Source organism: Chinchilla lanigera, unplaced genomic scaffold (assembly GCF_000276665.1).
Source record: "Chinchilla lanigera isolate Chin_1 unplaced genomic scaffold, ChiLan1.0 scaffold00031, whole genome shotgun sequence".
In the NCBI taxonomy this organism is placed as follows: domain Eukaryota; kingdom Metazoa; phylum Chordata; class Mammalia; order Rodentia; family Chinchillidae; genus Chinchilla; species Chinchilla lanigera.
In genome coordinates, this window is record NW_004955432.1 from 12584140 (window position 1) to 12600975 (window position 16836).

General features: G+C 39.2%; 1 protein-coding gene across 1 annotated transcript in view; it reads left to right on the forward strand.

Moving 5' to 3' along the window:
- The window catches only part of Dync1i1 (dynein, cytoplasmic 1, intermediate chain 1), a gene marked incomplete at its 5' end in the record, with an annotated part of 273910 nt that overhangs the window by 200558 nt on the left and 56516 nt on the right, over window positions 1-16836 (forward strand). Inside the window, 4 exon segments of the mRNA XM_013516078.1 lie at window positions 2859-3005; window positions 8136-8249; window positions 11055-11188; window positions 14660-14804. Of these exon segments, the coding sequence (XP_013371532.1) occupies window positions 2859-3005; window positions 8136-8249; window positions 11055-11188; window positions 14660-14804 (540 nt within the window).

A 16836-nucleotide genomic window follows, 5' to 3' on the forward strand; every position in this document is an offset into this window, starting at 1 on the left:
TGTACAGAAAAAATCGAAGTCACGACCTTGCGCTTACCAGGCAGGCGCTGTGCCGCTGAGCTAAATCCCCAGCCCCAGTTCTTCTCTTTTTCCTCACGAAAAATTATAAAAATTGGTTTTCAGGAAACCAAAGTAGATTCTGATGGCAGAACATGGTGCCCAAAGGTGATTTCATTCTTTTTAGGCATTAATTTGACAGGGTATCAAATTTAAATAGAATTCTGAATTCCAAATGTAGGGCTTTTGTGACATTTGAAAAATTTTTAAATGGTTTAGTCGTCCTTCACGATAAGTGTTTGATAAATGAATAAAGATGGAACAAATGAATGAATGAACAAGTAGGTATTAGCATTCTCACTTTGTGGACTTTGGTTCTAATTGACAACTAACTGTCAGTTCCAGTTTCATAGCAATATTCCTCTGTTTGTTTTCTCCAATTTAGTCGCTTAACAAACTGGGCAAGATTTAGAGGAGCATTTGCTGGGATTTAGCTGAAACACGGAAGCAATCAAGTGGTTGAATTCTGGATTTTTCCAATTGAATGGCATTCCTTTATCCATATTGATTTGAGCTTTGGTAAATTCAATTGTTGATACCACCTGGATAATTTTAAGTCCTTCTGAAGGTTTAAAAAAGTTTCCAACACAGCTCAAGCAACATAAGAATTTCATCAATTGAGAACTAAGAATCATTTCTGTGGGATGTGTAAAACAAGAAGCTGACCAGCATTATTTTCTTCTTCTTTAATTCACTGTTATTATTGAGAGTTATTCTTGAACTTTATGAAAACCAGACTGGGGCACAGGCATGTTCTCTGTTGAATCATGTTCAAGGAATTGGAACTGAAAATCATTCAAACTAGGAAAACATGACATTGAAAAATAGTCTGCATTCCTTACAGTGTCCAGACTGTTTCTGAGTGAAAAACCTCAGGGCAATAGTAGATCTGTTCGGTTTATTTTTTGTTTTGCTTTCTTTAAAGAAATGGGTATTTATCGCTTCTCAGCCTTTTGGTTAAGATCAAGTGTAAAGAAATGGACATTTAGCTTGTCAGTCTGAAAGAAATTTCATAATTTTTTCTTTAATCACTATTTTTTTTGGCTTATGGGTTACAACCTTTGACTTTCATACTTGCTTGATCGAAAAGTTGTGATTTCTCACCATTGCTCACCAAGAAAATTTCAAATAGTACCATTCAAGACCTTCTCTTGGGCTGGGGATTTAGCTCAGCGGCACAAGCGTTTTCCTAGCAAGTACAAGGTCCTGAGTTCGATTCCCAGAACCGCCACCCAATAAAAGACCTTCTCTTGTCTATGTCAGGATTCCTCTTCAACCTGATTTCCCAACCACCTCCTCCAGGCTAGCTGTTTCCCAGACAGATCATACTGTGGGTCATTCACCAATCTCTGTCTTGTTGCTTCCAATCCTTACTTCTTGCTAGCTCATCTCTCAGAAATGCCTTGTCCTTGCCACTGGCTGAATATTCCACATGACTTCAAGGTATAATACATCGCCTTCCATGAAGTCTTTCTAGTCACGTCTTCTCCCTCTATTACCCCTGCTTGCCACACTCCCACAGGGACATACACACAGGCTCCTATGATTTAGTTGGTCATGTGTTATGTTCAAATCTACTACTTTGGTGCCAAGTTATGTCCTGCGCAAGGATGGTGAACCCAGGGGACAAGGAGAGATGGAAATCCATTTTTCCCTCCACTTGCCAGGGCATGTCCCTGCCCACATGACTGTGTCCATCCTGAGTGGCGCCATTTTGTTTTTCACTCAGAGGCAATGTATAGAGTAGCAGCAGCTCTGCTTATCCACTTATGTGCTTTTTCAGTTCTCCTTACCAGATCATGAGTTTGTTAAGGGCATTAACTACCTTTTGCTTCCCACCATTTTGGTATAATGTCTTTCTTACCCATAATATGTTCTCTGTAATTGTTCTCTGATGAATTTAACTGAAGAAATGAAATGTGTTTATTAAAAACAAGTCAACTTACAAATGCAAATATGGAAGGTACTTCCGAGATCAAATAAGAGTTAGCAGGTGAGGGATTATAACTTGTCTGATTTTAAGAACAGGAGCTAAGTGGTTTGAAACAAAATGTAGCATCCAGTAGTTGTTTGTGGAATTTCAGAAACCACATTTGTGATGCAATGACAGACTGTACAGAGCCGGACTGCAATCCATTTCAGGCTGTTGACTCAAACAGGCAAACGACAGCATTAAGAATTATCTAAAGTGGGCAGCATAAATGTCAGGGAGAGTGCCCATAGGAATGGCAGTATTTTGGGAGGACCCAGTTGGATCAGTCTGAGGTCAGTATACTTCCTAGAAGTCTACATAAGACCAAAGAAAAAAATTTCAAAACATCCTACCTTAAAGTGTTTGCATTGAGAATGACTCTGCATTTACCAGTACTGCACAAAGTATAACTTGACGTGGCCATACTCTCCGAGGAAAGAATTGCTTCATAAAGACGTCAGTGGAGAGTTAATTTAGTTCTGTTGCAATTTTATTTGAGAAATGCGAAATGTCCATAAAGCAAGTTCTACAGACCACAGATCAATGATGTACTTAAGATAGGTTTTATGCCTATTTGATGACATGGCCAAGATTTCAAATTTCAGCTTTCAAGGGGTAAACCATTGGCTGACCTCTCAAGAGAAAGTCCTGTGTCTCTGTATGAAATTGCCTAGTAACTATGCATCTCACAAGCCCAGCTTTCAACTGCTTCACGTTTTCCAAGATGTATTGTTCATGTGATGAATTGCTTTCTCTTTGGGAAGAAATAAGAGACAATAGCCTGTTCTCCAGTGATCTCACAGAGCTTCTCTCCCCTTTTCCCTCACAGTCCTCCGTGATGTCTGTCTGCTTTGCCCGTTTCCATCCCAATTTGGTAGTTGGTGGGACGTACTCGGGCCAGATTGTCCTATGGGACAATCGCAGTCATCGGAGGACACCTGTCCAGAGGACACCCTTGTCAGCTGCTGCACACACAGTAAGTCAAACTATTGTCACATCTCTGTCAGCTACCCAAACCCTGGAAAGGAAATAGCTCAACTTGTGAAAGTGTGGACATTGCCAACCATACTAATTGAGAAGTATCTAGTTTATAGTGCTGATCTCCTGACTGACTGAAATACAGCTGACTGAAAAGTAAGTAAAGGAAGCACTGATTTTAGAGAAGGCTCTTAAGCCGAAAGTTCCAGCATGTAGAAAGGGCCCCAAAGGAAGAGGGTTAAAACTGTGAAAGGATACAGAGAGAAACTTCGGAAGCGGTATCTCTGGAAGCATTTGTCTGAAGAAATCGTTCCCATCTATATTGTAAAGGGAAACAAATATTTGTAAATACACCACGAGGAGTAAGGACTTCGTATCTAGTGATATTAAGTGAGGCACATGCCAACAAACCATTTCCCTTTGTGATTTGGGAAGGTATATGTCTTTAAATTCAGGAATGCGTAGTGTGAGCCTCAACACAAAGTCGACAGTGACGATATAATCCCCAGGGTTAAAAGTCAACATCTCCAAACCATTACCCATAATTTAGTAGAAGAGGTTCAGCATAATGTTCATAAGACAACTGCTCTGTCATTTCCTTTAAGAGAATGACAGGTGTGCAGAGCGATTGTAGGAACAAAAAGACAGGCATGTCTCCATCAATCGCTGCTACCTTGACATTCGGGCTAGCTGATGCTCCTTCTCTGAAATGCCCACATTATGCCCAAGGATATGGCTCTGCTATTGTTTTCAATTTCCTTAATATGGTTGCTTCATTTATTTCCTCTCCTGGCTTTAAAGCCATTGTGCCTTGAAAAAGATCTGCTAGCTCTTTTAGCTGAGACTGCAAGGAGGAAAATTCTTCTGGTCTGGTAAGGAATTGCGAGATACCAAGTCAGTCCTAATTTTGATTGATTGGGCCAAAGACACTCGCCGGTGAAACTAGTTCTTGGGAATCTTGAGAAATTGCTCTTACCTCCCTCCCTTCTCCAAACTAATAACAAAAAATCATGGCCCAGGAGAAGATCAATGCAGGTGTGTTCTCTAGCAGTGCAAAACCAGTTCTCGGCTCTGTGCACGCGTCTGGTACATTTGTGAACATGCCTTCTGAAATTTCAAAGATTATAAGTACAAATGTTAGAACACTTAGCAATATGTTTTTGGAGAAATCCGAATCTGGGAGTTCTTCCAAACAATTAACTTTTTTTTTCCCCAGCTAAGGGACGGAGCGTGTGGCCATCACATCAAAAAAACTATTATTATCAAACTGAGAGGCATTTTCTGTTAGAAAACAAAACAAAAACAAATTTCTTTCTTTTCTTGCTGCATTTTGTCTAACACACAGCTAGAAGTGCACAGTTAATTTTGGGTGCATCTTTCGACTTCCAGTATTGCCTGGCTGATTGGAGCCAAGATCAAAACGGAAAAGGGGCTCACCACAAGTTGCTCGCTAATTTCCTTTCACACCCACCACACATATGTATTTGGGACAACAGGAAATCATAATTAAAACAAAATCCTTCTGCCACACAGTATGTTTATTCCTAAAATAAATAAAAACAATCTGGCATCTATACTGGAAAAATGAGCTATACTTTTGCTTTTTTTCTTTTCTATTAAGTAGAGTTCTGTGTGCATGCAGGTCCTTGACTAGGCATACCCGGGTGTCTGCTTTTCTACATATCTAGGTTTCTTTTTATCTCCTTTTTTATCCTTCTGTGCATTTTATTACTCGTAAGAGGACATCCTCAAAGTACTGATTAAAACCTGGTAAGCGCTACCATATACGTTCCTTCTCTGCGCTCTGACTACACATTTTTCCAAACCTGGCATCTCTCCCTGTCACACCCTTGGGAGTCTTGATCCTTGAGAGTTTGGTTATTCATGTTGGGGGGCTTGATGCTTAACAGAGAAGCCACTTGCTGGAAAATGGATGGATTTCAGGCTTACAACAATATTTGCGCCAGGCTTTCCACTCATGGGAGAAGGAAAGTTGAATTCAGTGCAGTAGCTTCTGGGATAACACAGACCAAGTCAAAACCATGCAGCGTCTTGAATATTCATTCTATATCACCCTTCACTTTTACTGTCTGCTATTTTTAGGTAAGAACCTGTTACATCCATTCTCCCATTTGATATCCACACAGAGCTTGGCGTGCTGGCGTGAGTTTGATTGCATACTGCTTTAGGGTCTTCAGCATCAAAGACTTGGAGAAGAGCATTATCAATAGTCATACAATCAGACCAGGCATGGTGGCGCATGCCTGTAATCCCAATGCTCAGGAGGCTGAGTTAGGAGGATTGCCACAAGTTCAAGGTCAGCCTGGGCTACAAAGTGAGCTCAAGGCCAGTCTGACCTGCATAGCGAAACCTTCTCTCAAAAAGACACACACACACACACACACACACAAATATATATATACATATACATATATATATATATATGGCCCCCCCACAATCAATCAAGCTTTTTGATGTGTAGAGAGCTGATCAGGATAACATTTATTTTCACATCTCTGCTGTACTTAACCACTGTGCAGACTCACTTAGTCCAATTCATTTGCAAGTGTCTCTGGAGATGTGACATTAAAAAGACATAGGAATTTAGAGTAGTTAACTGTCTACCAGCATGGGTGAAAGAGGTGATGTAATTATCAGAACAGCTGCTGTAATCTTGGGAGTCATTGAAACAGTCCTATTGTTTATCATATAAGAAGTGATAATTCAGTGCTAACTAGATTTTTATATCGTGTTCCAAATATAGGTAGACAATTCTATCTTATTCTCAGATCTTTACCATTAGAGGAATTCAGATTTTTAAAAAGTTTATTCAAGATTTAAAAGCAATGACCAAGAGGGGAAAAATATAACTCAAACAGAAACCCATTTTTGCCTAAAAGTTTGGGGAAAATCGATTTCCCCACCCATCCACTAAAATGATGGCATGGGACACGCAGTACCAAGGCAGTGCCCAAGCAAGGTGTGGTCCACAGAGAAGGTAGAAGGAGATGCTGTATCAGCCACTACAGCCTTAAAGGAAAGTTGGTGTCCCTTTGGACTTTAACATTGTTCCTGTGCAGCTTATTTTATTTTTGTTTAATCACATAAACAAACAGGTTTTTCCCTTGGAAGAAAAAAGTTTATTCATGGCCTGGGAATGTAGCTCAGTGGTGGAATGATTGTCCAGCATGTACAAGGCCTGAAGTTCAATCCCAAACACACACACAGAGTACATTCAAAAGAATGAGTAGGATGGGGGCTGGGGATTTAGCTCAGCGGCAAAAGCGCCTGCCTGGCAAGCGCAAGGTCGTGAGTTCGGTTCCCGGTACCGGAGAAAAACCAAAAAAAAAAAAAAAAAGAAAAGAATGAGTAGGATGGAGATGGTTTTGCAAACCAGGTGCTTACCCAAGGAACCTGGAATTGGTAATGGTAAGTCAAAGTAAAGCAAGATTAAATGGCGAGAGACCCGGGATATAAAACAACAATCTATGGTGGGCATACCGGTGCACACCTGTAATCTCAGCTAATCAGGAGCCCCAGGGGGGAGGTTTACTAGTTTTAGGACAGCCCAGGCAATTTAGTGACTTAGTGAGACCCTGTCTCAAAATAAAAAATATAAGGATATGGGGATGTAGCTCAGTAGAGTACTTGCCTAACATGCAGGAGGACTTGAGTTCAATCCCCAGAACCAGAAAAAAAATCCAAAGAGTAGGAATCCTATCCTACAGACTTCATCTGTATGATCCCAGAGGGTACGGCACTAAAAATATCTCCATGAACTTTTTAAAATCCCTATTAGTGGAAGGAAAAATTCCAGGATGTGCAAATGACCTTTCTCAAGAACCGGGCCAGAAATTAGCACTAAAACTAGCTACTCTTTGAGAAAGGTGTTTAATCAGAGTTTAGACCACTTCTTGGATGGAACAGATGAGCAGCTCCACTAGCTGATTATTACTACTCTTTCTGACCAGGAGTTTATATGATAATCATAGTCTGGGAACCATCCTTTATATAATATTGGCTTTGCAATATTAAAGATTGACTCATTGTAGTTGTGGCTAGGTATTATGGACAGTAACTCATCAGGAGTAAAACAGACTATTAGCTATTTACACAGAGAAGCATCAAATAAGTTGTGGTTTGGCCACTCATGACTAAGCCGCCTAAAATGTAACCCAAATTGCTGCAAGGTTCTGCTTATGCTAACCTTCCATTTAGTGTTTAATGTGCAGCTGCAAATGGTTTTAGCCTACCATGTAGAATTCTGCAGAATGGGCTAACCTACTAGAGCTATGATAGAGGACTAGATACAGCAGCTTGCTTATGGTTTCCAGGATGTGTAAATGACCTTTCTCAAGAACCTGGCCAAGGGACTGGGGATTTAGCTCAGCGGCACAGTGCCTGCCTGCCAAGCTCAAGGTCGTGAGTTTGATTCCCGGTACCAGAGAAAAACCAAAAAAAAAAAAAAAAAAAACCCAAAACCCAAAAGAACCTGGCCAAATCTAAGTGGCCATACTACTCCAGATGGTATTTTGAAAACTAAATCTATCATTACCCTATATATTTTGCAGTAACATAGCAGAACCTCATTGTATCTCACTAAGCACATTGCACCAGTATTTTTACCACCAATATCTTCACCTCAATTAAAAAGCCAGGTCAATATTAACCACTTTTTAAAAACTGTTACCAAATGTTTGGGACTGTGACTATCACACCTTAAACTCCAGATTTAGAGACACATATTTCTTCCAGCAATCATTGCTTCTACTCTGAGGAAAACTGCCTTTTCTCACCACTCATGTCGAACTTAGAAGCTAAACTGTGTGGTGGGGACTTAACTCATCCAGGTTCTCCTCTCTGAATCCATCCCCTTTGCCTCCCTTCAGTTCTGTTGCATTGCATTTGACCGAGCAAGGTGAGGCTTTGTAAGGATTTCCATTAGTGTCACCACCAGAGTTGAGAAAAGAATCAAGCTCAAGTCAAAAGTGGCAAATGAACCGAGGCTTGCATTCGAGTAGGATTATATCATCTTTAAGCCTTGTTTTACAGTCATTTTTTTGACAGCAGGATGTAACTGAGTCTTGTTAGAGCTACACCTGATCCTCCCTGTTGATGCTTTTTGCAGCACCCCGTGTACTGCGTCAATGTTGTTGGGACCCAGAATGCTCATAACCTCATCACCGTCTCCACAGATGGGAAAATGTGCTCCTGGAGCCTTGACATGCTGTCAACCCCACAGGTAGCTTTGTTTTTCCTTACACATATGGGATACTGCTGAAAAGAGACACCTACTGGGGAACGGACCTCATAAAAGCAAGCCCTCACAGCCTATAGGTTAAACCAACGGATGCCTTGAAAGAGTGGGGCCCAATTTCAGCAGTCTCCTCTTGAAGCCAAAACCCATTTCCTATCCTGAAAATCATGCAATTACTGTAATACATTAATCCTTAGGCCGGTTTCAAGTGATAATGAAATAATCCGTTTTAAAGCACAGTCGTTAGGGAAGTTGCCTGTGGTAGGAATTTTGTTGTGTGGCAAACACAAATAAGGTTGGATCTCAGCAAAGCGAGCCTTCACGCGTTCTTGCCTGGAAAGAAAGGTATCCTAACAAAACAGAAACCCAAACCCTTGCTTGTAGCCGTACCATAGACAACCACTGTGTGCATGAAGAATTTGTTAAAATATCTGTTTTCCCCGCCAGAATGTTTGTTAGTATGGCTCCTGCCATTCCTTGCCCAAAAACTGAGAAGTTGAAAATGAAAAAGTTCCAGTATTTCCAGACCACTACTGATTGCAGTAATGGAAACCAATCAAAGGAGCAGAAGCAGAGGAAAATCAGCTTTTAGGATAGATGTATGTACACATGCACACAGACACATAACGGCTTGCATAAAAACACACACATACTGTGGTGGATTGACAACTGGTGGTCAACTGATAACTCCCAGCTGAACTGAGTAAGCATGGTGCTGGGTGTGCGAGGCCCACCTGGGGACTGTTGCCAGCAGAACTGGAAAAGAAGAAGTTAGGACTCATGCAGGACATTATCACGGGATTCAAGGCTTCAGCTGTATTCCTGTCTATACTGTGTGGACAGATTTCCTGCACTCTCTTGTATATCATTCTTTGGGTGACTGTTATAAATAATCTTATAAAATATGTGTCCTGTATTATATTGTTCCCCTTGCAAAATATCCCCCAAACCATAACATGTACTTTTTCATATTTCTTTGTGTGGAAGAAAGTACTTCTCTATCCTTTAACTAAAAACTATGAAGAGGGCTGGGTATATAGCTCAGCTCCACAGCACCTCCCTAGCTGGCAAGCACAAGGTCCTGAGTTTGATTCCCAGGACCCACACACAAAAAAAAATTATAAAGAATTCATAACACGAGAAAGTACAAAAACTTATGAAACACATCTAGTAAATAATTCTCAACTTTAATATTCCTGCTTCCTTTCCTGGAGTAACAACTCTAGAATGTCTCTCACTCTATTTAAGAAGACATTAAAATTGCAAAATGTGGAGGCTATAAAGAACCTCCTTTAAATTTCTGCAAAATGTAGAAGTACAGAATACTAAAGCTAATTAAATTCTTCATATAATTTTAGTGGAAATAAAGGAGAGTGTTAATAAACTGCTTACAACGTAAGTTCCTCTGTTTTTGCTGATTTTTCACTTTATACAGATCTGGAGTTGTGTGTGGGCATTTTATGGTTTTGTCTTAAAATTTTCAGCAATGTCTTGTTTGCTTTTAAAAGCATGAAGATTATAAACAGATATAAGAGCAGACCTTCTACGTAGGAATTTTTAATTGCCCATTTTGCTGATTAAACATGCATTTGTTTAGGTTAAAACCAGTGGTACAGGCTCCAAGATCATTTTTATTAATGTTAAGATGCCCACAGATGCCTGTCTCTGCACAGAGACAATTTGTAGCATGACCTCCATGGACTGCCTGAGGAGCAGGGCGGCCCGCAGCCGCCCTCATCTCTCTGCCCAGTGGAAGTTGCTACTGACTTTAGAGATGGGGCAGGCCACTAAGCCAGCTTTCTGTCTTACATCGTCACAGCACCATCTCCTTTAGCCTGGACGCCACTGCGCTTGCTAGTGTGGATCTTACCGTGAGCCTGAACATAACCACATGGTCGGTGGGGCCCATCCTGACAGCATGTGTTCCCCAGTTATGGACCTCTTTGCCAAAAAAGCCTAGTTTGTTTGCATAGGAATGACCAAACTTTCAAGCAACTGCAATGATGTGACACCCTAGAATGGTTTTTCAAAATTATGCCAGATACACAAAATAGGCTACTTGACATAAATAGCCGAAGTACTCAGTGACTTTATGTTGAAGTATTTTCACTGTCATTAAACCTAACTCATCAGTATGTCTTTTAAAATATTCTCTAGTTCCTAATTTTAAAAATTATTTTATATAAAATGAAAGACTCTCATTCACTATTTTAAAGAGTTAAACCTCATTCTTTGTAGGTTAAGATCCCATATACCTACCACATGAAGGCTACCCTTCATGAAATCTAGTTCCTGCAGTTAAAAATCTGGTTTTTATGACATGAGTGACAATTTTCTGATTTCAGTCCATGGAGGACCCACAGTCCTGCCTTGACAAATGTGCTTATACATCTGATATTAATACATGTGTATTCTCACGAACAATTGATTTTGAAAATGTTTGTAAATACAAGGGTATTGTGTGTTTTATTAAAGCCTGGGGCTGACAAGTGTAATCATTAGAGCATTATCTTTAGTTTCTGCACCATTAGTTTCAAAACTCTCACCTGTCATCTCTGCCTGACTGAGGAAGCAGCAGCACATGCTGATGAAATCCAGCCGGCCTGAAACCAGAGATACACAGCAGCGTGAATGTCAGGAGCAGTAAAGTGTGGTTTCTGGCACAGCCAGGGTCTTTTGTAACGCTGTGTGAAAAGCAAACAGACGTTTGAGCCAAATGATTTTTCCATGCTATCTTTGGCATGGAGAGGAGTTGACAGATGGAAATGTAACCACACCGTGTTTTGCTAGGAGAGCATGGAGCTGGTGTACAATAAGTCCAAGCCCGTTGCTGTTACCGGAATGGCCTTCCCGACGGGAGATGTCAATAACTTCGTGGTCGGCAGTGAGGAGGGTACGGTCTACACAGCCTGTCGGCATGGAAGGTGATTTTCCTGTTTTCTTACTGATGACAGGGTCCTCGTTTCCGAAGGTCTGTTGTCACATTCTAGGTTATAAGCACCTTGCATTAGAAATAATGTATTATGAACAAATGCAAAGCACACACTTTCAAGCCTTCATTAACCCAAAGCACACATAAGCTCTGGTCCTTAGTCATTTCTAAGTCTTTGGTGGTTCACGCTGCCTTGAGAGAAATGTGCACACTTCTTAGTAGCTCCTACCACACTATTTACCATTTCTCAGCCTCGTGTTCTGTGCACACCTTCAAGTGCCAGTCATGTGCCTACCGAGGACCACCATCCTGGAATACCACCTGACTGCTCACGCCTCTCTGAGCTGGCACCCTCAGTTTCTTCCGCTTGGTCTCTGCCTTCTCTCTTCTTTGCTTGACTAATTCCTCTTTAGTAAAGAGCCAGCGCAGAGATCATGCACACTGAACCTTTTCTGACTCTCTTGGGTGAAGACAACCATTCCCTCCTTTAGGTCCTGTAAACTTTCCATCACTTTGGTTCACTCATTCTTTCTGGGAGTATTTGTTGAGAATCTTCCCTGTGTCAGACACCATCATGAAAATACAGAAAGGAACAGAAGTGATACAGACTTCATGCTCTAGTTAAGGGTAAAAGACTAACAAGAAAGTAAATATATAGTTTAAGATGATAAGTGATAGAGAAAATTAGAATAAATAGAATAGGGCTATCAGGTGTCAGATTTATTGTTTAATATATTCTTCTATGTGCTTCTACCGTAGTATTAATCACATTTCAATTATTCATTTATCTACCGTTTTTTCCCTTGCTAAACTACTTGCATTTCATCTTTGACTCCCTGTCTAGTATTTGGCACATAGCAAATAAAGACCTAAAAACCTATACAGTATAGGGAATAAAGAAATGACAAAATGTAAATAATATAGATAGGTTCCTTGATACCCTTCCTCATAGTATGAGTGGCCAGAAAAGTAGGAGATACGAAGCAGTTTCCAGGTGGCAGGAATCTTCCCTTGATGGAGACATTGGCTGGTGCCTCTGGCAAACAGAACTGTCAAAATACTGTGGATTCTGATCATTTGGACTAGACTGTAACATGACATGCAAAACTTCACAGGTGGCCTCAGCCTCTTTTAATAGGATCACTACGTTCACACTGATGCTTAATTTCTCTTTCTTTTGTAGTTCTTGTTTGATTGATTTTTTTTCCATCTCTTGTATTCATCCCAGGCTATTTACATTTACTGGTGAACCACAAATAACTCCAATTACATACTTTTATGTTTTTGTGATTTTAGAAGTAACAAACATCCATGGGTAAGCTACATGATTTTTTCCATTCAAATAATAGAAGATGTGATGTTTCTAAGCAAGCAGTCTTGGCCCCACACACGATTTAAAGATGACTGAATAAGCTACACCTCGCCGTTCTCTGTCCAGTATGCCTACAACACAAAATCTGACTGAACAAAACATTAAAGATTTTTAATCAAGGCGTAAAAACATCTGATAAATTATTCATTCTTGCAAACATTTGAGGCACACCTACTTCGAGCAGAGTGCATTGCTAGATGCTACAAGTCATACAGGTGTTGTTTAAACCAGGTTCCTGTTTAACTGATCATAGCGGGAAAGAAAAATGCACAAATATCTACAGCATAAGTAGGGTATCATCCATCCATATAAGGTGCAGAGAGCAGTGAGACAACCTTGGAGTCACAGATCAGTCTAGACAACTATAAAGGTCAGCGGGGCAGGGGTTCCATGAACTTAACCCGGGGTATTACCTAGGATCTCACTTATCTGTGAAAGCTATAGAACATGTTCATTGATTTTTTTCCGATGTTTTTGATTTTTCTGTAATGTAAATAACCTTTGATATGAAGAATATTTTTATTTTGTTACCATTGTCCTTTTCAAAGACAACCAGAATATACATTGTTGGTTAAAAAGAAAAGTCCCCATGGCACACAACACAACACAAATCTCTTTACAGTGAACTTGATTTCACTCTTTCCATGAACCTATCCATCTGAAATATAAATGATAGACCTTAGCAAAGTCATAAAGTAGCAGGCCTTGGCTATGTAGTAATTTAAATGGGTCATCGAGAGCTATAAGGGAGAGGCGGGGAAGTTCTATTTTTCACCCAGCTTAGAGAAGGTGCAAATCCACTTCCATAAATTAACAAGGTCCTCATTTTGCACCCTATAAACTCTTTCAGGATGCTGTTAAGAGCAAGTGGAGTCTCACCAGGGGCCACTTCAAAGATCAGCTCCTCGTGTTCATTAGAACAAATTTAAATGATCACATGTGGAACTGCTGTTAGCAGCTTCTCTGGGAATAACTTTTGAGTGCCTGTTATATGGGACACAGGTTGCAGCACTTTGTGATTGCAAATTTTACTCAGTACATTGACATTTATTGGTGCTCCAGAGGACCAAGTGTAACTGAGCCCATTTTATTCCACAATTCCTACATATTTGTCATATTTATAACCCCTTGTACATGAATTTTTTAACATATAGTATTTTGGGTATATTTTCTCTGATTTTCCTAATTGCGTATGATTGCCTGCAGGCCATTATGTGATAATAGAGGGCTGGAAATGATCCCAGTTGGGTAAAATAAAGGAAATAGGTCTGGGGAATAACTTTTTAAATGTGTATCACTATTTCTCAAATGTGCTTTTGTTTTCAAAAGCACTATTGTTTCCTTTAAAATCATGACTTTGTCCCTTTCTTTTTGCTGTTTCACTCAACAAATATTTATTGAGCACTTGCTATATACTGGACTCTTGGCAAAAAAGACAAGAACCCTTCCTTTATGGAATTCACAGAATGTGTTTGTAAATCTCTCTTCTGTTCTCACGGGCATGAAAACACCATTTTTTTCTATATTATATTTAATTATGTGTGTTGTTTTGTGTTAACAAAGATTTTTATATATTCCTACCTTTTTAGATATGTAAACTGTCAATTTCGCATAAGGAATTTCCTTTAAATAACAAATTATTACTCCTTCACGATGGATAGTGCTTTATAGCTAACGGGCTCCCCAAAAGGAGCTAAAATTGAATACGGACAACGTGCCACCTTAAAAATACAATAGTATCATCATAAGTATAAAGGCTTGTGAGGTCCACATGTAGTTATTTTCATCAAATTAGCTGCATTAATGATAGGACTTGAGAAACTCTGAAAAAGGGTTAAGTGATAAAATTGGTTACTGAATTCTGAAGATTAAAAAGATTATCCTTCCCTGTACTGTTTTTTAGTCATCAAAGCAGTGATACATGCTTTCAGACAATTTCTTTTTCTCAAAATAACTGAAAAGGCTTCATCTTTAGTAGTGTACTGTTGTTGGTCTAAAAACTGAAAAAGTGATCTGGCAGAGATGAAATTGTTAACTCACAATACATCGTAAAAGCCACTAAAATCCTGCTTGTATGTGTTCTTCCTGCAGCAAAGCAGGCATTGGCGAGGTCTTCGAAGGTCACCAAGGGCCAGTGACAGGAATTAACTGCCACATGGCTGTAGGTCCGATTGACTTTTCTCACCTGTTTGTCACATCGTCATTTGACTGGACTGTCAAACTGTGGACCACAAAGGTAAGAATACCTTGACCCAAATTCCCAGGACAATATAGGAGGACAGGGTGGTTCTTTGCCCCTGCGGTGTTGTAAGGACAAGCTGTACTTGAAGGCTCTTCCATGGGACGTGACATTGGGGGTTTATATATCCTGTTGCTGACTCCCTCTGGCCAGGCACTAGCTAAGATTTACTTTGTCAATCCAGCCTATTTATCTTTAAATATATACATAATGCTCAAAAATAGTCTGATGATAAAAAAAATCTACTGATTTAGATAATGATAAAGAAACACTTCTTCACCAGCACTAACTCCACATGTGTTAGTCCTCTGCCAGTTTCCTAGAGCTTTGTAGCATTTACTTAATGTATACCTATGGAAGATTAAGCTTTGGGGTTAGAGTTGTTTATTTTATTGTTTGGGGGGGTTTTGTTGTTTATCGATGGTTTTGAACTTTGGGAGATCTTTAAGCTGGTAAGTGACTGCATATTCTATTTGAAAGATAATTTTGGTGGTATTTGAGAGCAAATATAAAAGCAAAGACCAATTGGAAGAAAGGTATAGTAGCCCAGGGAAGATCTGACAGTGGCTTAGACTAGTACTTGGGTATGGAAAGAAATAGATAGAGCTGAGGACCATTTAAGAGATAAAAGCTACAGAAACTGGTGATTGATTTGATGGGAATAAGGTAGGAGAGGGAGCCAAGAAGCTGGCAATTTGTGACGACTTTCACTGCACTAGAGAATACTAGGGGAAGGGGTGTGGGGGAAAAAGCTTTATACATGTTGAGTTTAAGGTACCTGGGAGGCACCTTTCAAAACCTCCCTGGGTAGCTTCTACAGAAAGGGCTCTGGGCTGTAGGCATGCACTTAGTAGCAGTCAGAAGAGCAATGATAAATAAAGCAAAAGAAAGGATTTTTAAAGAAACACCAAGACTTGGTCTAGAGGATGGGGAATATTTAGAAAATAAACAGGAGAAATGTAAGCAGAAAAGTAGACTGAAAAGTAACTCAAGGAATGAGAAAAAAATAGAACTTTGTTTGGCTCGATGGGTATAAATGGAGAAGATATGTCAAGAGGACTGAATTAGATCTTGACTGTATGAAAAGATGTACAATCTCGTTTATGATGAACATTCAAATTAAAGCTAACTGGAGAAGCTCATTTGTATCAGGTTGACAAAAATCTAAGAATTTAACAGCACATTCTACGATAAGACTGAAAGAAGCCAGCCATTCTCAAACACTGGAAATGCAAAATGGTGTACACAATGGAGGAATTGGGAAATATTTAAAAATACTATGTGCTTTAACAGAGCAATTCCTGTTTCTGGGAATCTATGTTAAGGACATACTAGCCAAAATTTTAAAAAAGAATATGAGTGAAAGACTATTCATTGAAGGTTATTTGAATAGCAATATGGCTAATAGTAACCCAAAAGTCTCCATCAATACAGTATTGTGTGAATCAATGTAAAAAGAAAGGACTTTGCCATACTGTTATGGAATTATCTCTAAAATATATTTTAAATTAAAAAGCTAGCTTTTTAGAATTCTTGTTTAGAATTATGTTTATATAGTTTTAAAAGCAAGAAGGATAAACCACACACACATACAAATTATTTAATAAGGAAGCAAGAAGTAGAAACAACCAGGTTTCTTTGAATATATCTTGTTTGCATTTGGATCATGTAAATATTTTATGTTGTTATAAAACAACATAAAATAAAATTTAAAATTAGTTCCTAAAATAATTTAAAGTAACATGAAATGAATCACCCTTACTATAGTTAAAATTGGTGGTAAAACCTTACAGTAAGGAATAGTTAAAGTTACTTTTTTATTTTAAAGATAAAAGAATGAAAACATATTAACAAGCACACATACATTTACAAAATAACAAAAACAATGGCAATACAAGCAATACAGAATTTCAGACAAGGTGATAGGAAATTAACAATGGTTGTTGTATTACATATTGATATCACCAAATTGGTTACTCAGATAAACAAATATAGGCATATAAGATTGATCAAACAATTAAACATTAAC